Source organism: Xyrauchen texanus, chromosome 39 (assembly GCF_025860055.1).
Source record: "Xyrauchen texanus isolate HMW12.3.18 chromosome 39, RBS_HiC_50CHRs, whole genome shotgun sequence".
NCBI classification, from domain to species: domain Eukaryota; kingdom Metazoa; phylum Chordata; class Actinopteri; order Cypriniformes; family Catostomidae; genus Xyrauchen; species Xyrauchen texanus.
In genome coordinates this window covers 7664909-7686956 of record NC_068314.1, presented here as the reverse complement: position 1 = coordinate 7686956, position 22048 = coordinate 7664909, and the positions used below count along the sequence as shown (strand labels likewise).

Genomic DNA, 22048 nt, shown 5'->3' with positions numbered 1-22048 from the left:
AAAAAGTTTTATTTCCGCATTTAGGAATACGAGAAGAAATTGGCCAGGCTGCAGGCTGAGTACGATGCAGAGCAGGAGTCCAAAGCCAAACTCCAGGCAGACATTGCTGCCTTGAGGACATCATACGAGACCAGACTCTCTTCTCTGGAAAAGTCCAAAGCCAGCCGAACCCGTAACACTGGTAATGTTCAAAGGCCTATTTTTCTACAATATTAAAATAACGAATAAGAAATTGTATAATGCATAATGAAAAAGAAGCCTGATTTAAGATAAAAAATTAAGATTTCTTTTACATTGTTGTGACAGATAATGACTGTATTTTCATGACAGGCATCGTAAAAAAACAAATATTGTATGTGATAATATACTGTATATACAGTCACTAGAGATATAATTGAATATAAATAACTATATATAACTACATAAGAGTTCATCATTGCAGGGGCATTTTTGCCCCCACATTTTAAATAGCATTTTTGCCCCGAGCAACTGTTAATTTCTTGCCCTTGTAAAAAAAAAAAATCTTAATTGAAGACAACGGGAATAGTTCAAGAAAAAATCTGAAAGTGTTATGGTGATGAGAATTAGGGGTAAAATGTGCTTAAAGTAAAAGTTCACCCATAAATGTAAATTCTCTCATCATTTACTCTTCCTCAGGCTATTCCAGATGTGTATGACTTTCTTTCTCCGCAGAACATAAATTAAGATTTGTTGGTGAGAAACAGATAAAAATTTAAATCCTTTTGTTTTACTATAAACCCCTATTTCACTTTCACTTCAACATTCTTCTTTTATTGTTTGGTGATTTGGTGCATTTTGCCACCCATTGGTTGAGGCTGCTCAAAGGTGGAGATTTGTAGTTAAAAAAAAAAAAAGGACTTAAATATTGATCTGATACTCACCCACACCTATTAGTTTCTGAAGATATGGATTTAACCACTTGAGTCATATGGTTACTTGTAGGCTGCATTTATGTGCTTTTTGGAGCTTCAAAGTTCTGGCCACCATTCACTTGCATTGTATGGACCTACAGAGCTGAGACATTCTTCTAAAAAATCTTCACTTGTGTTTTACTGAAGAAAGAAAGTGATACACATCGGGATGGCTTGAGTTGAGTAAATGATGAGAGAATTTTCTTTTTTGGGTGAACAATTCCTTTTTTGTGTTCTGAAAATCAAGTCAAGTGAGCTTTATTGTCATTCCGCTATATGTAGAGACATACAAGGGAACAAATTGTCCTGCCTCACAGGACCACGGTGCTACATATATAAACATATTACACATAGACCTATCTAACTTCTAACTGTACATGTACTATACATTTAGTATACATATACTTTTGGTTTACAGAAAATTAACACACGTAGTGCAACAGTACAGAAAAACTGTGCAAAAGAAACATTCAGGGCAAACATTACAAGTGGAAAAAGTGCAATAGGACATTAAGGGTATGAGGACGTTAATACTTAATATACACAGGAAATGTATGTAGATGTAAACATATGTGTTTCCCTGGTGAGACTGGGTAGCAACGAAGATGTTAAAGTGTCCAGTGTCTATAAACTGAGATGTCACAATGCAAAAAATCTTAATGGCCATAAATGTAGGCTTCATTATATTTATGCAAATTATAATTTATTATATACAGTATATACATATATGACCAGGACATTTGTTTGACAGGTAATTGTGAGAATCAACCATTGCCCTCTAACAAAAGGTTCTTAATGTAATTAATCTGGTCAAATCTTGTTGTACTTCCCCCTTAATCAGGTGGATCTCATGTGGAACAACACAAAGAAAATGTTACAGATACACCAGACCAACAGGCCAGTGTTGAACTTGTATTCATGGTAAAAAATATTTGTCTTCAAACTAAACTTAGTTAGGTGAAGCAGACAGGCTATATCTTATACTTGCAAGATATTTGCTAAATTATGTTTATCTACGGTATATATCATATTTATGCTATGATTTGACCCTTGTTTGTGTAGGACAGTTCTGCCATTGTCAAAGAAAGTCCCAGTGGAGAGAATTCTGCTTTAGATACAGTTGTGGATTCCACACCGGGTCAACTGGACCAGAGGCATGTTTTAGAGAGGTAAGACTCAAATAGAGCGCAACAGTCTGGTTCTGGATGTAAAAATCCTATTCATGTTCTCCACAGGAGAATTGATTTTTAGCTATAACTTATAAACATTTAATGACAGGGGCCCTGGGTAGCTCAGCATGTAAAGACGCTGACTACCATCCCTGGAGTCAAAAGTTTGAATCCAGGGTGTGCTGAGTATTTCCAGCCAGGTCTACTAAGCAAACAAATTGGCCCGGTTGCTAAGGATGGTAGAGTCAGATGGGGTAACCTCCTCATGGTCGCGATTAGGGGTTCTTGCTCTCAATGGGGCACGTGGTAAGTTGTGCATGGATCACAGAGAGTAGCAAGAGTCTCCACATGCCATGAGTCTCTGCTGTGTCATGCACAGCGAGTCACGTGAAAAGATGCACAGACTGACTGTCTAAGAAGTGGAGGCAATTGAGACTTGTCCTCCGCCACCCGGATTGAGGTGAGTAACCGCACCACCACGAGGAACTAGTGGGAATTGGGCATTCCAAATTGGGAGAAAAAAAAAATTAAAGACAGACCTACTTACTGTAAGCTCTGAGGAGGTAGTTCGATTATATTTTTCTGTTGAAGCATCAGTCTGTGTTAATTACACTTGATTTTTAAAAATCACTTTAAAAAGCGGAATTCTAGTTTTATTGGATATTCCGTTTGGAACAACCCCACGGCATATGCTACTATGACCATTATTTATGCCGTTTGGAACACTGTAATAGTTTGAATGGTACTGGTGGTTTGAAGGGAACTGAGGATTATGATGGTACTGGAAATGAAATATTATGAGCATTCTATCTCTAATATATGATATTGGTTGATAGGCTGAAGCAGTTGGAGCAGGAGTTTGTGGGAGGAGAACAGGTGAGGAACGAAGAACTGAAGCAGAGACACAGACAGAGGAAGACTCTAGCTGACCAGAGGAAGAAGCAGCTGATTGAAGCTCTGAATCAGAACAGCGAGGAGGGGGACAGCGTGCTGCTCAACGTGTATGATTCCATTCAGGAGGAAGTTCACGTCAAGAACAGACACCTGGAGAACACACAGAATAAGGTGTGAGCTTTCAGCACTCAGATTGTACTTCATTTTTACTCAACATACAATATATACTGCATTATTCAACAGTTTTGGTTCTCGAAACTGATTAGACATTGGCGCTCCATTGGGACACTTAACTGTTTGATCACTCTGATCAACTGTTTGATCTTCTCTATGTTCATGGCTTTCCAGATAGTGGTGGTGGGGATTTTGAGTCATCCTTTACTTTGATTTCATTCACTGATTTGTTCAGTGACCCATTTTGCAATTACATCTTTAGGCCAGCATGTGGCGACAAGTGAGTCATTCACACATTGGCTGCATCTGAAAACATAGGCAGCTGCCTTCTGCCTTAGCTGTTCATGGCTTAACCTAGTTTTTGAAGGAGTGGAACTCTTAAAGGGATAGCTCACACAAAAATGAAAATTCTCATGTTCTACTCAACCTCAGACCATCCAAGATGTGTATGACTTTCTTCCTTCTGCAGAATGCAAATTAAGATTTTTACAAGAATATCTCAGCTCTGTAGGTCCATACATTGCAATGAAATGGTGTACAGAACTTTGAAGCTCCAAAAAGCAAATCAAAGCAGCATAAAAGTAATCTATAAAATCCAGTAGTTAAACTATGTCTCCAGAAGCTAAATAAAAGGTGTGGGTGAGGAACTATATAAGTCCTTTTTTTTACTATAAATGTTCACTTTTACTTTCACCTTCTTTAGTTTTGTTTTTTTGCAATTCGCATTCTTGGTGCATATTAACACGTACTGGTCGGGCTGGTATAAGGTGGAGATTTATTGTAAAAAAAGGACTGAAATATTTAACTGTTTCTCATCCACACCTATCATATCATCTCTGTACACATGGATTTAACCACTGGAGTCATATGGATTGCTTTTATGCTGCATGTATGTGCTTTTTGGAGCTTCAAAGTTCTGGCCACCATTCACTTGCATTGTATGGACCTACAGAGCTGAAATATTCTTCTAAAAATCTTAATTTGAGTTCTGCAGTAGAAAGAAAGTCATACACATCTGGGATGGCAAGAGGATGAGTCAATTTTACATTTTTTGGCTGAAATAACCCTTTAAGGAAACTAGTCTCAGAATAATTTGACAAGCAACTTATTTTCCTCCTACAGCCTCTGAAGGCAGCATTTTCCAATTTTCGGTCACATCCACTGACTCAGCCGATTAGGGTTCAAAATCAAAACAATTGAAGTGAGCAAGAACGATTCGTTCACGTTCAAGATTTAATCAAAAACACTGATTCGTTTTTGTACAATAAGGACAGAGTCATGCTTAATGCTTTGTCTTCTTTTCAAATTATTTCAACTAAATAAGCAATGTTTTGGTCTGAAACGTAAGTTGTTTAATATTAATTACAAATTCTCCCATGGTGTGGCAATAGATGCACAAGATTATATTCTAAAATGCATCACGTACACTGCAAAAAACATGTTATTTGTGTTGTAAATGTCTAAACATCCTTAAAACAAGATTTACTTGAGAAGCAACAGATAGATTTTAAGAATCTTGATTTTGAAAAATCAACCAAAATGTATCTGGGTTTGTGCTCGAAAAGATTACTTCACAAATAAATGTGTTTTATTTAAGGATGTTTAGATATTTTAACTAGACAACAAGACAAAAAGTACTGATTAAGAAAATTATTTTTGCAAGATCTATGATCTACATTTAGAAACAAGCTTATTTAACTAGTCTTTTCTTTTGTAGAACTAGAATTCTAGACTTGCTCTATCTTGCTATTGAGCTGAAAATGTAGAACCAGTCCATCTTTTTATTTAATGGACAGCTAAAAGCTGCGAAGTTGGAGATCAGGGATCTTCAGGCAGAGTTTGCAATGGAGAAAGACGACTATCTAGCCACCATCCGGCGTCTGGAGCGGGAAGGCCAGCTCCTCCAAGGGATTCTGGAGCGCATGGCACCCCTGGTGCGCAGGGACTGTAACTATAGCAACCTGGACCGGCTGCGGAAGGAGGCAGTTTGGGATGAGGAGGGAGGAACCTGGAGACTGCCAGAGGTCATAGTGCAGAAAACTACCTTACCTGCAGGTGAAGTCTTCGTTATCTTTTTCCACTCCGTTTGAACAATATAAGTTAATTTTTTTATACTCTAGTCTATACAGTACTTAACAATTTCATACCGATCATAAAAATCCATATTTTTGTCTGGTTTTCATGTAAATGATTGAAACATCCTTTAAAAAAGATTTGCTTGAGAAGCAAAATTACTTATTTTCAGAGAAATCTAAGGTAAAGACATGTCACACTACACTTCGCACTCCATTGACTTCCATTCATAAACATCAGAATGAAGTAGATCAGAAACACAAGCTCATGCAAAGACATTTTGCATTCAGCTGCACACAAAAGTTCAAGTTTGGCGTATTCTAAGCTTTATCTTTTTTTAAAGATGTTTAAATATTTTTTGTGTAAAACAAGGCAAAATTACTGATTGGAAAAATGATTTTCTGAAGTGTACATTAGGATACCAACTCCATTTAAATAATATTAAGGAAAATACTCCATTGTACTGCTCTATCACTTCTCAAGTTTAATTTATTGCTCATGTTAATCAGTCTCTTTCTTGCTCTACAGTGCCTTCTACAGTTGCAAGTGCACCCGGTGGACTTACAGCTCACAGGAATTCTGCTTCAGATCTGGGCGACCCATTTGAGGTATTCAAACAGTGAATAAACAGTCGACCTGGGCTCGACAGTCATAGTTCAGCACACTTTTTAAACAGAACGAAGGAGTTCAATGTATTCTGGGCACTTGTTGGCTACTTGTCCTTAGTGATCAGTCCAACTCATTCAATGTTTTTTCTACATATAAAATTCATGCAATTTCTAGAGAAGATCAGGCATTAGTTGTCACACTTTTGACTCTAGAAATCATTTCACAGAGTATGTTTATTTGAGTAAATTTGTGTCAGTTTCTGCATAGCCACAGACCTTAAAGGAGTTGTTTGCCCAAAATGAAAATTCTCTCATCATTTACTTACCCTCATGCCATCCCAGATGTGGATGCCTTTCTTTCTTCAGCAAAACACAAACGAAGATTTTTAGAAGACTGTCTCAGCTCTGTAGGTCTATAAAATGCAAGTGAATAGTGACCAAAACTTTGAAGCTTAAAAAAGCACATAAAGGCAACATAAAAGTAATCCATACAACTCCAGCGGTTTCTTCTAAATGCGATCCAATCAGATTCGGGTGAGAACAGACCAAAATATAACTCCTTTTTTACTATAAATCTTGACATTGTAAATGATGAGAGAATTTTCATTTTTGGGTGAACTATCACATAGCTATAGTCTTGGCTACAAAAAACAAAGAAGCTATTAAACATTTGAAATAATATAGCTTTTTGTGATAACTTACCCTAATAGTGGAGCATGTTTTCCCAATGAAACCAGCCATGAAACCTGAACATTTGTGGGGAAATGAGCCCCAGTCACCCCACAATAACAACCACCAAAACAAAATCTGCCTTTCTTTAAATCTCCACCTGCATGAAACAGCCTATTACAGGCTTTTCAGCACAAAACAATTCATGAAACAACAAAAGTGGAAAAGGTGATGTACAGAAATACCAAGACACTGTTTTTGCCAACATAAAGGATAGTAAATGATAAAGTGTTTACATTTATGACATTTAAAACACGACAGCATGCCCCAACATGACTTCCTAAGAACACATTTAAAACTTTCGGTAAAAACATGATGATGGTAAAGGTTTACTTTGGAGAGTAGAATTCACATAAAATATTCTAATTGAAGAGGGTTTTGAAACCAACATATACATCCTTTGCTAAAGAAAACACATACAATGTTTACACAATAAGACTTTTGACTCCAAATCTTATTGTTACTGAGATAGAGCCCTTGTGAAAACTTCCCCATGTGACAACTAGCCCTGGCCCTTTCTATTTGTCTACAAACCTAATTTCATATATTTAAGCATAGGCCTTCAGATCAACAGGTGGAGATGACAAGAAACGTAAATTAATTTTGACTTGTGTAGTTTCACCACTCTTGTGCTATACTGAGATTTAAATAATTTATATATGCTTAAATTCACTCAATCTCCACGGTATGTGTGAACACTTATCAAGCACTGAGAAACATCCACTGCTGATCTCTCTTAAACAGGAAGAGAGGGAGGATCGCTACAAGGAAATGTTGAATCGCAGTGATAGCGAACATATCGCCACTAACTACTTCAAGCTAAAACGGACAAGTCAGCTGTTGGCTGGTGATTCTATTAAAAACACAAGTAAGAATATTATTCCAGGTTAATATTCTTTTGTTTCCCTAGTGTCACATCTACAGTTCTTATCATTAGTAAACAACCCCTTGCAGAATATGCAAGATGTCCTTTTGTTTTTCATTAGAGGGATTTAGTTTTCAAAAACTGATTTCGTTTTTTATTTGGAAGTGTCCAGATATAGCACTACATGTATGTTATTTACATATATTCTACAGGATAAATTATTAAGTGAAGTTGCCCAAATTGTCTAGTTCAATTGTTTACACACCCTTGATTCTTAAAGGGATAGTTCACCCAAAAATGAAACATTCTCTCATCATTTACTCACCCTCATGCCATCCCAGATGTGTATGACTTTCTGTCTTCTGCAGAATACAAATTAAGATTCTTAGAAGAATATTTCAGCTCTGTAGGTCAGTACAATGCAAGTGTATGGTGGCCAGAATTTTGAAGCTCCAAAAAGCACAAAGGCAGAATAAAAGTAATCCGAAAAACTCCAGTGGTCAAATCTATGTCCAGAGAAGCGACATGATAGCTGTGGGTGAGGAACAGATTAATATTTAAGGCCTTTACCTTAACTACTAAATGTATTTACTACAAATTATCCTCCTTGCCCAGTAGGGGGCAATGTGTACGAAGAATGTGAATCACCAAAAAAAAAAAAAAAAAAAGTATGTGGAAGTGAAAGTGCATTTATAGTAAAAAAAAAAAAATACTTCAATATTGACCTGTTTCTTACCCACACCTATTATATCGCTTCTGGAGATATGGATTTAACGTCTGGAGTCATTAAGATGACTTCTATGCTGCATTTATGTGTTTTTTGGAGCTTCAAAGTTCTGGCCACTATTTACTTACCACGCATTGTATGGAGCTACAGATCTGAGACATTCTTCTAAACATCTTAATTTGTGTTCTGCAGAAGAAAAAAATGTATACACATCTGGGATGGCATGAGGGTAAATAAATGACAAGATAATTTTCATTTTTGGGTAAACTATTCCTTTATTATTGCTACCTCCTCGAGTATCAACTGTATATAAAAAGATTAATGTTACTAATTCCCATACAGTGAGTCACTCTGGTCCAATCGGTAATGATCCGGCTCACCAGACCTCCAGTGGATCCAGTTTGTCCCCTTTATCCGTGGAATCTCTTATGCCGCGTCCCTTCCGTTTGGAATCCCTTGGAGTACTGCCTGCAAACGGCAAAGTAAAACGAAAGAAGAGCAAGATGCTCATCTCAACTGAGAGCAACTGACTTTTGACACATGTCCGACTCTCTTTAAACATAAGGAATGAGAGATAGCATTTAAAGAGAACTTTTCAATCGTAAAAATCTGAATTTATCTTTTTATTTAATTAGTAGATGTATAAAGATGGATTTTATTGTGATGGTGACATTGTTACGCAGTGTAATTTTGGTTGTTATCTCATTATATGGTTCATAAGCACTGTGTAAAACTAATGCTACCTACCACATGTGCTGCACTGTATTTGATCTAGTATTTTGCACTGAGAAGTTTTTTTTCTTGCTGATATTTGTATCAAGAAATCAGTGTTTCTGTTGGCAAGTGAAAGCATGTTTTCCATTCCTGCGTTAAAGCAGAAGTGTGTAATTTCTGTGCCAACTAATGGAATTGCAAAAATAAACATGGTTTTCAAACAGCCTTCTGAATACACCCCCCCCTGCTGTTGATCAAACAAATAGAAAGCCCCACCCCCAACTCTCACCACTGGTTGAGGGTCAATATTGTTTTGTTCATGCTGGACGGGTCACTTAAAACAAACAGAGGAATGGTATAGTGCCACAGAGACACACTGTTTACAGTTTTAGAGAAAATGTGCTCATGAATGGCTTACTTCATGTTATGATGGAATAGGAGAACATATTTTAACACTGAAAAAGTTACACATTTCAGCTTTAACATACAGTATGTTCTACTAAAACATGAAGTTGGGGTGGGAAGGGCTATTGAAGGACGTCCTTTTTGTAAATTGTCAACAGCCTTTAGATTATGACACAGCACAGCATAACCATAATTTACTACCAGGGCATAGATTCTGGCGGGGCAGAATCAAATAGGCCTAATCAATAATCAAAACTAGTAAGTTCAATCCCCCAACATTTATACCATTATGATCAATGGAAACATATGAAGAATTAATTTTAATTAATTTGGTAACATTATTGGTATTTCGAAGCAACTGTGTTCAGAATTCTTCAGGTTTGTCAAGATCGCTGTGCAATGCGAGTCAGTGCTGCACGGATCAGTACACAATATGCAATGCTGCATAAACTAGTAGTTGGATGAAAAGCGTTACACCAGGTGCATTGGCACTTAATTAATGCTACTAAAGTTTCTTCATGAATTGTTGATGAATTGGAGGCAGAACTATCTGTTTGTTTGATCAACAACAGAAAGGGGGTTTTGGAATTCCATTCGGTGGTGCAGTAATGACCAGTGTTGGGCAAGTTACTTTTAAAAAGTAATTAGTTACAGTTACTAGTTACTTCTTCCAAAAAAGTAACTAAATTAGTTACTCAGTTACCAATTTTAAAAGTAACTAGTTACTTAAGAAAGTAATTATTGCGTTACTTTCAAGTAAAATTAAATTTTAAATGCTCAAATGTGACCCCACCTCTACTCCTCTTTAACGGAACTTAAAATACATGTGCATGTTCAATTATTTATGATAAATCTGAATATTATAATGAAATGGACACTTAATACAATACATTATTAACAGAAACATGAAACATTGTACACACATCTAAAAAAAAAAAATATTGCTGTGGGACAAAGTGAGACTAGCCTCCAATCAAATGCCATGTATGTAGATATTATGTTTATATAGTGGATCAATGCAAATAACAGAATAGATGTTTTGGAACTTTTGATATTTATTGTCCCTCAACAGGCCACAACTGGGCAAAATTAAATTAAGCTTGTTAAGCAATATACCAAAAAGAAATTACAAATATATACACTCTTTGTAGTGCAAATAAAACAAACAAAAATTACTGAAAAAATGCTGTACTTCAAGTAGAACAGTGTAACAATATTAGGTGCTTTCAATGTAACTGGAAAGTGCAATGTATAGCAAAATGAAGGATATACATATACAGGTAGGTAATACATAAAAAATAAAAAATACATCTCCATAAAAATAAATCTCGTACTCTGGCCATTGACAATCTTACTTCAAGAGGCTGCAGCCAGCCAACAAATAAATCTAAATTAAATTATGCTCTTTAAGCAATGTACCAAAAATGTATAAAACAAAAAAAATACACTCTTTTTAGTGCAAAACTGCAAATGTAAAAAGATGCAACACAACTTTAGACATACTGTATCCAACTTTAGCTCCTGAACATTCATTCATTCGTCTATACATCCATGCATTCATTATTCTATCCATTCATCTATCCATCCATCATTCTATTCTCCCCATCCATCATTCTATTCTCTCCATCCATCAATTCATCATTCTATTCTCCCCATTCATCCAAGCTACCCTATCTAGCTATCCATCCACCCATTCTTGTCATTTCTGTGTCCTGTCCTGTCCGACTATGCGTTATGATGGGTCGTTCGCAATTCATGAGCGTTAGCCGTTAGTGATGATGGGTCGTTCGCGAATGAGCGTTAGTGATGATGGATCGACTCGTTCGCGAATGAGCTTTTGATGGGTCGTTCGCGATTCGCGAATGAGCCGACTCTAAGAGCCGGCTCTTTTAGGTGAACGTCGGGAGCTGGCTCGCATATCTGAAGAGCCGACTCTATTTTTACAAATTTAGCCTATAGAAATTAAATAATTATGTAATAAAAATTGAAATATTATAGTCAAAGTCATTTAAAGAGCCGTTTGTGAGCCAAAAGAGCCGGCTCTTTTCAGTGAGCTGAGTCAAAAGAGCCGAATGCCCATCACTACTATGCGTGCTTTCGAACACCCGCCCAACTCTACCTGTGATTGGCTTACAATGACATTTTACTCTACCTTAGCCAATCGTCAGCATTTATGCCCTTGTCTCGTGCTCTGCCCACTAACCAAGGAAGAACAGTAAAAAAAGTATTTGCCTCTCGCTCAGAGATCTAGTTGGTCTGATGAAAAAAAAAAACAGCTTCATCAGTTATAGTAACGCGTAGCATTTTTTGGTAGTAACGGTAACGGCGTTATTAAGATGAGAAGAGTAATCAATTAGATTACTCGTTACTGGAAAAAGTAATGCCGTTAGTTATTCCCATCACTGGTAATGACACACTTCAGCCTTAAATGCACATTCACTGTCTGGCATCAATGAATCAAGGCTTTAACAAGATGTAACATTGATCCATTATTGGGGCCTGGGTAGCTCAGCAAGTAAAGACGCTGACTACCACCCCTGGAGTCACGAGTTCGAATCCAGGGCGTGCTGAGTGACTCCAGCCAGGTCTCCTTTGCAACCAAATTGGCCCGGTTGCTAGTAAGGGTAAAGTCACCATGATGTGGTTCTCGCTCTCAGTGGGGCATGTGATGAGTTGTGCCGCGGAGAATAGCATGAAGTCTCCACACGCCCTGTGTCTCTGCAGTAACAAGCTCAACAAGCCACGTGATAAGATGCGACTAACGGTTTCAGACGTGGAGGCAACTCCACCACCCGGATTTAGGCGAGTCACTACGCCACCAGGAGGATAGAGCGCATTAAGAATTGGGCATTCCAAATTCCCAAAAAAAATAATTGTGCTCAGCAGACAATCAATGCAAGTAAAACCAACATCACACGGAGGCCAGGTGGACTATCACTTTATACTTCGATTTTTTTTTATTAATATATATTTGGTTTTTTTACAAGCAGTGAGGGCTAATCTAGTTCACATTACATGAAACAATACATTTAAAGCTGAAATGTGTCATTTCTACACCACCAAACGTAATTGCCAAAATAAATATTGTTTTCAAACCAAGGCCAGGTTTGTTTTGAAAGTTGGTAGGAACATGTTGCAAGAAGGTTAAAATGCATATTTTGGGGTATTATGAGAGTAAAAAATTCAGTCTAGTAGTATTGGCAAAATAACACTATTTCCTCATATAACAAGTTCCATTTCCTATTTCTCTGCCCTACCATATTAAACATTAGCCTCTCTTTCCAAAAGAATAAACAGGTTTAGATCTGACCACTAGGGCAGCACAATATGGAAGAAAAATGTGATATGCAATAAACTTGTTGGACAATGTGACGGCAATATGGAGAGACATGTAATTTTCCTTAAATGCATTTACACTCACAATTAAGATGATCTGAAATAGCATTTTCAAATTCAAATATGCTTTTCTCATGAGGGTGTTTACCGCCCGTAAAAGCAGAATCCTCCATTGGGTTGCATGTAAAACTCATGAAGATTTTTGACTTGGACAGAGAACATGTGTACATGGAAAGTATGCTTATAAAATCTATTAATTCCAAGAATTAAACCTAAGATACAAAAGAAATCTCCCGGTGTAATCTCCAGAAAATGATTCGCAGTAATCACAAATGACTATGATTGGTGCAACCTGAATAGCGCAGAGAAAAATAACAGATGCCACGTGACAACCCCATTTATAAACCACTTTAGAAGAGGTTGGACAATAATTTACACATGAATAACAATACTGAGAAACTTTAAGTCATTAAAATGAAAATAAAACAATTGCCCAAATACTTGTTGGAAAATTTCAGATTTTCTGAAAGTTGGTAAGGACATGTCCCTATCATCCCAACATAAATCTACACCTATGTTTCAAACTATTTTCCTTAATACACAATTCGTCTTCCTTTAGTTGTATAAAATGATCCAACAAAAAGTTCCACCCCAAACTCACACTATTGGTTGAGCTGAACAAGCAGAGCAATTTTAATATCCTGTTTGACTTTCTACATGTATTTTTAATTATCTAATTTTTTTGGCAATGATTCAGGCACTATATTTTCACAATGATACAATCAGATGCGGTGTGCCTATCAACCACAAGCAATCCAACTGAAAATGTTTAAACAATTGGTTATGCAAATCACTGCCCTCAGACATGGTTATGATTCAGGCACTACATTGGTATCTGATTAAAGGGAGCATAGCAACCATGCAATGATAACAAATAAAACAAGAACAGGTATGACATTTTATGCTTACTGTTGTTGATTTACGTCTGTGGTTAACCATTGCCATCCTTTATTGTAAACTCTTAGGTTAGCAATAAGGTTAGTATTGTTGTTGTTTAATTTGTGATTCAAATAGACAAGCTAGTCTTGGATCATTGTGAAAGGGCAACTGTTAACTGGGTCAATCCAAACAGAAGGAGCCATTCTCAGTGTAAGTCATGAACTAGGTCACATTCCGAGATAAAGAACTTTAATGACAGATGAATCTGAGAGGACAGGTAACATGTACACTGTTAGCGTAACCCAAGACAATGTGCTAATCCAATGGAGTGCTGTGTCAGATATCACTGACCGGTGTGTAAAATGAGGAGTTTGACTGATAGCTGATCTATGAAAGTGAAGGCAGTGGTACAGACAACAAGGATTCCTCGAGTTCAACAAGTATTTGCACCACACACACAAAAAAAAAAAAATCTTAATGTTTTAATCCGTCTTTTTCACTTGTTTTCCAGTACACCAATCTAAAAATCTTTAAAACATCACAAACGTACTGGAGACATAACACTGCATTAATACTTGACATTAATACTTATTTTCAGAGATATTTGTACTAGAAAACAACTCAAAAAGACTAATTAAAAACTCATTAAAAACTATTTTTGCAGTGTAAAAGGGATTAATTGATTTTCTGAAACAATGTGTAAAACTGGTTTGCAAAATAGGCTTGATATACATATAAAAGATTGATTAAGAGCAGGCCTTCAACAACAAGACCATAGGCTAATTTAAGACTAATTGCTAATCTTCTTATATAGCCAGTTTGAAATTCAAGGTATATTAGTCAACTTGAAAAGTAAACATATCATGTTAATCTTCAGAGCTGCATGTGGCATAGGCATTGGGGTGATAGTCATTATTTAGAGTCATAAATTATCAATTAAAGGTAAAGTGCCCTACTTTATTACTTAGAATCTTTTGTAACTCCCTGTTCTATACCCGTTGCGACCAATGTTGCATCATGTCGCATCTCAACGGCTTGAGGCTTTCTACTCTGGACACTTAGAAGCAAAAGATGATATGCATGTACTATAAGCTGTAGCGCCAAGCACATGCAGCATGTCAAAAATAGAAAGGGGTGTCCATAGGGTCAGAAACATATTTTACGCTAGTTCACATATGCAGATGTGAGCGCTTGGCCAATGTATTGCCAATGCGTACTTTCATTGTGTTTTGAATTGCGGGATTATGTATTTACTAGAAGCATCTGCATTCGAGTACTTGCCTAAAGTATGTTTTGGTCTTAAAGTGTCACCGATACATGATGCGACAGTCACATTCGGTGTGGAAGGAATCCTTCATTACAATGGGAGCAATTTGCTTTTAACACAATGCTTCATGCCGTAGCACGAAGGATTGCATCAAGTGTAGACATGGTGTAAGATAGTCAACAACCCTCAATTTTTCAGCAACCCTAGTTTGCGTAGTGCCTCTCTCCGATCCTTTCCAATGCTGTGCACTGGCACGTTCAATACTCGAACATGTGGCGATTTGGAATGGGATGAGGTTACTTGCTTCAACTGCTGGGCTTTTCTGAGTGTTGACATACTAGCATCCATTTGAGTGTCTCTGAGATGGTTCTTTGTCCCTTGTGTAGAAGAACATGACTGGAGGTTCTGAGAAAATGTATTTGAGGCTACTTGCCCCAACTCTTCAGCCTTTCCAAATGTGAACTCATTGTCATCTTTCTGAGTGTCTGTGAGGTGGTTTTTGGGTCCATGAGGTGAAGAACAAGAATGGTGATTCTGAGAAACTGTATTTAAGTCAGTGTTGCTAGAAGTTGAGGATCCATGATTGGATGTACAAATTTGTCCTCCCATCCCATTGCACTCCAGTGTGGCAGCTTTTCCCACTGAAATCATACTGGTACGTTGTGGATGTGAAGGAGCTGTGCAAAGATCACTCATGGACCTCTGGTGGAGAGGGTTACAACTCTGCACTGGTTGGTTGATCAGTTCTGCAGGTCTTGCTGTGATACGTGAAAGATGTTCACCTGTAGTTTGGTTTTGCACTGAGTTTGCTGGGGATTGTAAAAGCTTCAATTGTTGAGATGTTAGGATCTGTCCTGTTGTCATGTGCCGCCTCGAATTAGATGTTTCCTCTTTGAAGAGACCCAACTTACAAAGAGCCTCTAGTCTCACTTTCTCTGGGTTCATTAATGTATCCACTCGTAACATGTCAGATGAAGGCATGTTTGAGGAGGTTGTGGCTCCTTCCTGGTTCATTGGTGCTTTTTGTGGAGTTTTCATTTTTGGCTTAGGCGCCACAGGAGGGGGAATGGGCTTGAAGCTTCTACTTTCCATGGTCTGTGAATTTTGACTAAGGATTTTGGATCCAGAAGTTCCCACATTTGAAAAATGAAGATTTGCAGAAACCTCCTTCTCTCCAGTTTTGGACTCATCTGCGTGGATTTTCCGCATTGATGCACTCTTACGCAGGTAGACCAGACCCTCGTAAGACAGGGGCCCTCTACTGGGCAATTTCTCTGGTCTCGGGTCATTCAGATTTTCAATGACTGTATCTTTGTTGCATATGATTTTATGTGGAGGTGGTATTACAACTACACTGACCTCTGAAGGAAGCCGTGGAGCTTCCTGGCACAGTTTGCGACATTCAGAAGCCATCTTCACTTTGGTTGGCTCCTTTTTACAAGATGCAACCAGTCCAGGTCTGACTGGAATTTGCGAGTTATGGTTTGCCAGGACAAATGGAGTAGGTACCATATAGTTTAGAATGTCATTTCGCACTGGGCTGCCAGATGATAATGGACCATCAGAGTGGCGTTTGGGAATGTCTACAAGTCAAAATAAATAAATAAAACATATAGGGTTGACAATTAAAGCTCTATCGACAGCCTTAATGCCATCTATTAGATTACTACAGAAAACAAATTTAACAAATACAAAATGATGCATAGGATACAAGGGGGCTAAAGGCACACCTTAAGGAAAATTACCTTTTTGTTTCTCAAGATTCAAGAAATACATTTATTTTTAATTGAATATTGATGGAGCAACATTTGTGTGAAAATAAATAACAACAGAAGCTTGTTTTAAATACAATAAATGTTTTTAAAAAGATGGCATGGGAGCCTTTTACCTCACACCTGGTGTAAAAGGCTCCCTTACTTGGTGTAAAATGGCAATTGTTATAGGGCACAATTTGCCAACTTATGCAAATACTTTTGCGACAGCAAGATGCTTTTTTGAGTTACAAATTAAGATAATAGTTACTCAAAATAACTTCACTTCAGAAAAGGGTGCATAATAATATCCTTTCACTTAGTGGATAGTTATTGGAATTAGTTTTTTTATAATCACCTTGAACAAAAATGAGTATTTTGTTTCAAAACAAATGTGATAATTCCCATTATATTCATTAGCTAAATAAATTTACAACATTAAAAAAAAATATTAAATATCAGATCAGATTACTTCGAAATAAACCTTTAGACATTACATACAATTATCTCATTGAAGAGGAAAATGTGGCAGTTTATAATGTCAAACAGGTGTTTAGGAAAGTCCTGTGATATTTTTTTTTCTTCCCCAATATGGAATGCCCAATTCTCAATGCACTCTAAGTCCTCCTGGTGGCGTAGTGACTCGCCTCAATCCGGGTAGTGGAGGATGAATGTCAGTTGCCTCCGCATCTGAGACCGTCAATCCGTGCATCTTATCACGTGGCTTGTTGAGCACATGTTGGGGCTGCACGCCATTCTCCGCGGCAGCCACGCACAACTCACCGTGCGCCCCTCCGAGAGCGAGAACCACATTATAGTGACCACGAGGTTAACCCAATGTGACTCTAGCAACTAGGAAAATTTGGTTGCTTAAGAGCTATTTTGTCTTTTGGGAGAAAATAAGATCAAAGGAGACTTTTACCCCATGGAGCCTTTAGTCCAGTTGTACCCTACTTAAGCTTAAAAATAATAAAAATCACCAAACAGTGTCTTACAACCTTTATTCAGAGAGGACTGCCAAAAACAAAAGTTCTGTCCTTATTTGCATCTTTTATTGTCACTCCAAACCTTTTCTTTCTTTCTTTCTTAAGTCACACAAAAGAAAACTTTTTAAAAACTGTTTTAGCTTTTCACCATAAATGGTTTCAATGACTTGGAATATAGCGCATGAGTCGTCACATTTTCTTAGATTTTCCTTAAGCCCCGTTCACACATGGAGCGACAAAGTTACACAATCTCCTTCATTTTCAATGAGAGCACAGTGACTTCCGGCGACAAGAGCAACAGTGACATTGGCAACAAGATGTGGGCATGGTGAGCGACACGACAAAGTTGAGTTAAAGTTAAGTTTATTTAACTTTATGCAAATAATGAACAACATTCAGGGGCGACTACAAATGGGAGAGAAGGCAGTGGAGCTCCATGCATCCATCTGCTTTGAGTATGAGAAACTGGACACAAATGCAGGCAAGACGGATGAGAAGTTATTAATTTTGTGAGGCACTGTACTATATCTTTTGTCTGTAACAACATGCATAGATATAATACAATAATAATGTATGGAAAACCGTGTCAGATACTGTCCGCATTCTGAGTGAGCTTGATTTATATTTTTAATTGATTGTTGATCTTGATATGATGCAATGAGCACTGACGCAGGTTATATAAAACGCTCTTCCTTGCGGAATTTTCATTTTTTTCATTTTATAATCTGTAATCAGCTTTTCAAAAGCTATTATGGCCAGACGTGCAGTCCACCAATAATGTTAGAGTGACATCAGTAGGAACATCCACTAGCGACTTCTTAGAACAGAGATCAGTGACACCAAGCAACAATGTCATTTGCAGTGTGAATAGGACTTGACCATGCATTTTCTGAACATGCAGTATGTGCATACGGCTGGAATTGTTTGCGCTATTTAGTGGTCCACAAGGTGGCAACACTCACATTTCAGCCGTTACTTTCACAAAGTGCTGGAAGAAGAACAAAGAAATAATACAAGAATAAAGACATATTCATAGGTCTAAACTCCTGAAGAGAAATGGTCCAGTATCTCATTGCAGTCATAGCACGCATCCGACAACCACCTGTGTTTATGCACGCAGTCAAATTAAGTACACTTTGAAAGGTAAGTTTTCAACTGTATGCAGACGCTAAGTGTTATCATCAAAACCAAAGTGTACTTTGGGCTTGAAAGCCTGGAGTCACTATTTACTAAATTTCAAATGAGTAAGTGACCCTAAACTTTTGACTGGTAGTGTATGTGTAAAGAGTTTGTGCATTTTTCATTTTATACAGGTTTGGAGTGACATAAGCATGAATAAAGAATGACAGAATTTAATTTTTTGGGTGAACTATTCCTTTAACTTTATTGAATTTTTTGGCAACAGTAAGAATTTACAAATACAACACACCTTGAGCAGAGAGCTTGTTCAGTCCTATTGACGCTGAAAGGTGCGCTGCTTTAGTAGCCACATTTCCTCGAGCTGGCGATTTATCGGACTCATCAATGGACAGTCCACTGCCATCCTCTGTATCTAGTGACTGAATGGTCTCCTCTAGGAACATGAGACAAGCCTTCTCTTCAGCAGACAGGTACTCCAGATTATCATCACTCTGAAACACATCAGTCAATGTGAAACTGGAGGGAGTGCAATTAGATGATCAATAGTAACATTTGCAGATATACATGTGCATTGATTCGATTTTCCATGTTTCAGCAACTTTTCTGGATGCATATGGTAGCCCCTAAAAGTATTTGCACAATCAAGTCATACCTAAAAATGTCAGAATATCATTAGACTTTAAACCAACTTCTCCCAAGGAGATTTTTTTTGCAGATGTATGAGGTCAGTTCCCACAGGTGTATTTCATCATCACATTACATACAGAATATCTTCATAAAATAAAATATGTCTCACAAAGAATGAGCTGAAGCTGACCACACTGTCGCAGATGCCAGTACTGTCCATTTCTCCCATCGTGTCAAGGGCATTGCCATCTTGCCATGCTTCTCTTTTGGGCATTGCAAATGATGCAAACTTTAAATTGCCAGTGCTCTAACAGCGTAGATGAAACGTTTTTTTTCCCCTAAAAGTACAAGTAGGAAAATATCAATGCAAATTGAGCCTCTTGCAAGCAATCATAGTGCAAACGGTCCATTTTCAAGCAATCATTGACTATCTGATCCCAAACAAGCAAAGGATGGCCAGGAATTATAGCTGCATCTATTTCTGCATCTGTGTGTACTGTGTTTTAATTGATCAGATCATGTGATGGAGATTGCAGCAAATTTACACTAAGCTTTTATAGTTGGATTAAGTCTAGCATGAATGGAAGACAGTGAATCATCTGTTTGCTTTTAAACTAAAGTAAGCTTTGACCTGTAATTCAGAGTAAACACAGTTAAATACAGCTCATGAGATGCAAAACAAATTTCAGCTTATCTCAATTTTTGTGTTGTAACTTTGAATATTTAGTACTTATAACTAGTTTGAAAATGTTTTCAACCATTAGGGAAATTTTGGTAAAATGGGCCACTTCTTACCTGAATTCCTAATTTTACCATATAAAATACCTTATAAAGTTCAGCAAGGACATGTTAAAGGAATAGTTCAACCAGATTTGAAAATTCTTTCATCACTTACTCACCCTAATGCCATCCCAAATGTGTAGGCCTATGGCTTTCTTTTTTTCTGCTGAACACAAACAAAGATTTTTAGAAGAAAAGATTTTTACCATAAATTGTCCTTCCTGCCCAGTAGGTGGCAATATGCACAAAGAGGAGTAAGAATATAGAAGGAAAAGTGAAAGTGTAGATTGTCTAAAATGACATATTGATCAGTTTCTTATCCACACCTATCACATCGCTTCTGAAGACAAAGATTTAACCAATGGAGTCTTATGGATTTCTTCTATGATGCCTTTATGTGCTTTTTTGAGCTTCAAAGTTCTGGCCTCCATTTATTTGCATTGTGTGGATCAACACAGCTGAGATTTTTTCTAATAATCTTCTATTGTGTTTAACAGTTTTAAAATCGAATCCCAACAAAAAAAATCGAATTAAGGGTGAGTAGGGGATGACAGAATATTCACTTTTGGGTGATCTATTCCTTTAAATCAGTAAAATTGGTAATTTGGTATTCATGTAAGCCATAAACACACTTTGCTTTATCCGTTGTCATGAAAAACAATCATTGTCTTACATTTGAATATGACATGGATGATGATAACATTGTCTTTCAGCAGTATAATATATTGTCTGATTGTATGCAAATGTAAAGGCAGATGCAGTAGTATGGTTTAATGCTATTTTAAATTCTGGGTTTTAGTTATTTAAGATTTTAAATGTCTAAATAAAAAATTTAAAAAAACATACAGCAAGGTAAATGCCCAGACATAATAAACCAAATTACCTTTTGCTTTATAATGTAATAGAGTAATTCAGATTTATATTTTACAATAACTCTGATATACACTTTTAACGGCCATAACAATCTGTTATGCAGTTCGAGAGAATATATGTCCATCATAATTAATGGCCATAACATCAGCTATATATATTTATTTTCAATTAAAGAACTTACAAATTTATTTGTGCTTAAGTTCACAATGGATCTCATACAAAGTAGCCTGACCAGTATTGCACAAGAAAGAAAACTGATCTGTGTTATCTCTAAGGGCTCAGAGTCAAATTGCACTAGAAGTGAATTCAAATTTTTCAATACCTGGGTAAGATAAGGCACTAAATAAAATTACATATCCAACAAAGGATTACTTTGTTATGTCTTATTTCCTTTGATATATATATATATATATATATATATATATATATATATATATATATATATATATATATATATATATATAGAAATGGGATATATATATATATATATATATATCCCATTTCAGTTGATTCAGCACATTTAACCAAAAGGTTTATTGCATTAACATACAACTGTTCTTTGCTTATAAACCTTCTATAATGATTTGCTCACCACTTTATTAAATACTCATATATGAATCAATGTTTTAGCAAACCTAAAGCCATCCATATTTTAAAAGAAAAAGCTTACCTCCAGTGCAGAGTAGAGTTAGAAGACAATTCAACAATCCATACGCGTACAGGTGCTTCGCAGATTATGGTGTGTGTGGACAAACGGAGACGATTTACTCTGTGGCGTCTCTGTACAAGGGAAAAGCTTGACCAATCATTTTCGTTCTTTCCGGAAACATCCAATCAGAGAACAGACCGGTTAGAGTGGCGAATAAAACGATCGTTTAGTGTTACAGTTGAATGATTATTAATTGACATATAAATCTTACTATGTATGTTAATTAAACGACTTTGTTTTTTTCTGTTCACGTTCCTAAAAATACACGATGACAGAAAACGTTAAAGAGGATCACAGCCAAATCCTCTTTAATCTTGTTAAAGGTGTCTTAAAATAACATTAGTTTAATC

The 22048-nt window shown here is 36.8% G+C and overlaps 2 protein-coding genes across 2 annotated transcripts in view; one reads left to right on the top strand and one right to left on the bottom strand.

Annotated features, from left to right (window-relative positions):
* kif17 (kinesin family member 17) overlaps positions 1-8701 on the top strand; it is a 33875-nt gene extending 25174 nt beyond the window's left edge. Inside the window, exons 7-14 of the mRNA XM_052111034.1 lie at positions 25-181; positions 1774-1853; positions 1995-2101; positions 2938-3166; positions 4966-5224; positions 5771-5850; positions 7324-7447; positions 8514-8701. Of these exons, the coding sequence (XP_051966994.1) occupies positions 25-181; positions 1774-1853; positions 1995-2101; positions 2938-3166; positions 4966-5224; positions 5771-5850; positions 7324-7447; positions 8514-8701 (1224 nt within the window). The remainder of the gene's footprint in view (positions 1-24; positions 182-1773; positions 1854-1994; positions 2102-2937; positions 3167-4965; positions 5225-5770; positions 5851-7323; positions 7448-8513) is intronic.
* Positions 8702-15018: 6317 nt separating this feature from the next.
* On the bottom strand, positions 15019-21735 carry LOC127632453 (specifically androgen-regulated gene protein-like). Its single transcript, XM_052111033.1, has 5 exons — positions 21660-21735; positions 19506-19674; positions 18999-19200; positions 15987-16415; positions 15019-15929 (listed from the first exon to the last, which is right to left on the bottom strand). The coding sequence occupies exons 2-5, from the start codon at positions 19608-19610 to the stop codon at positions 15019-15021; spliced, it is 1647 nt and encodes a 548-aa protein (XP_051966993.1). The 5' UTR covers positions 19611-19674; positions 21660-21735.
* Positions 21736-22048: the final 313 nt, after the last annotated feature.

Bases quoted from the DNA above. Each gene is read 5' to 3' on its own strand.
- LOC127632453 (XM_052111033.1), bottom strand. From the start codon at position 19,610: ATGCCCAAAAGAGAAGCATGGCAAGATGGCAATGCCCTTGACACGATG. The intron at 16,416-18,998 runs GTGTGTTGTATT...TTTGACTTGTAG, and splicing joins GAACAAGCTCTCTGCTCAAG to ACATTCCCAAACGCCACTCT. The intron at 15,930-15,986 runs ATCTTCATTTTT...GTCAAAATTCAC, and splicing joins AGAGAAGGAGGTTTCTGCAA to AGACCATGGAAAGTAGAAGC.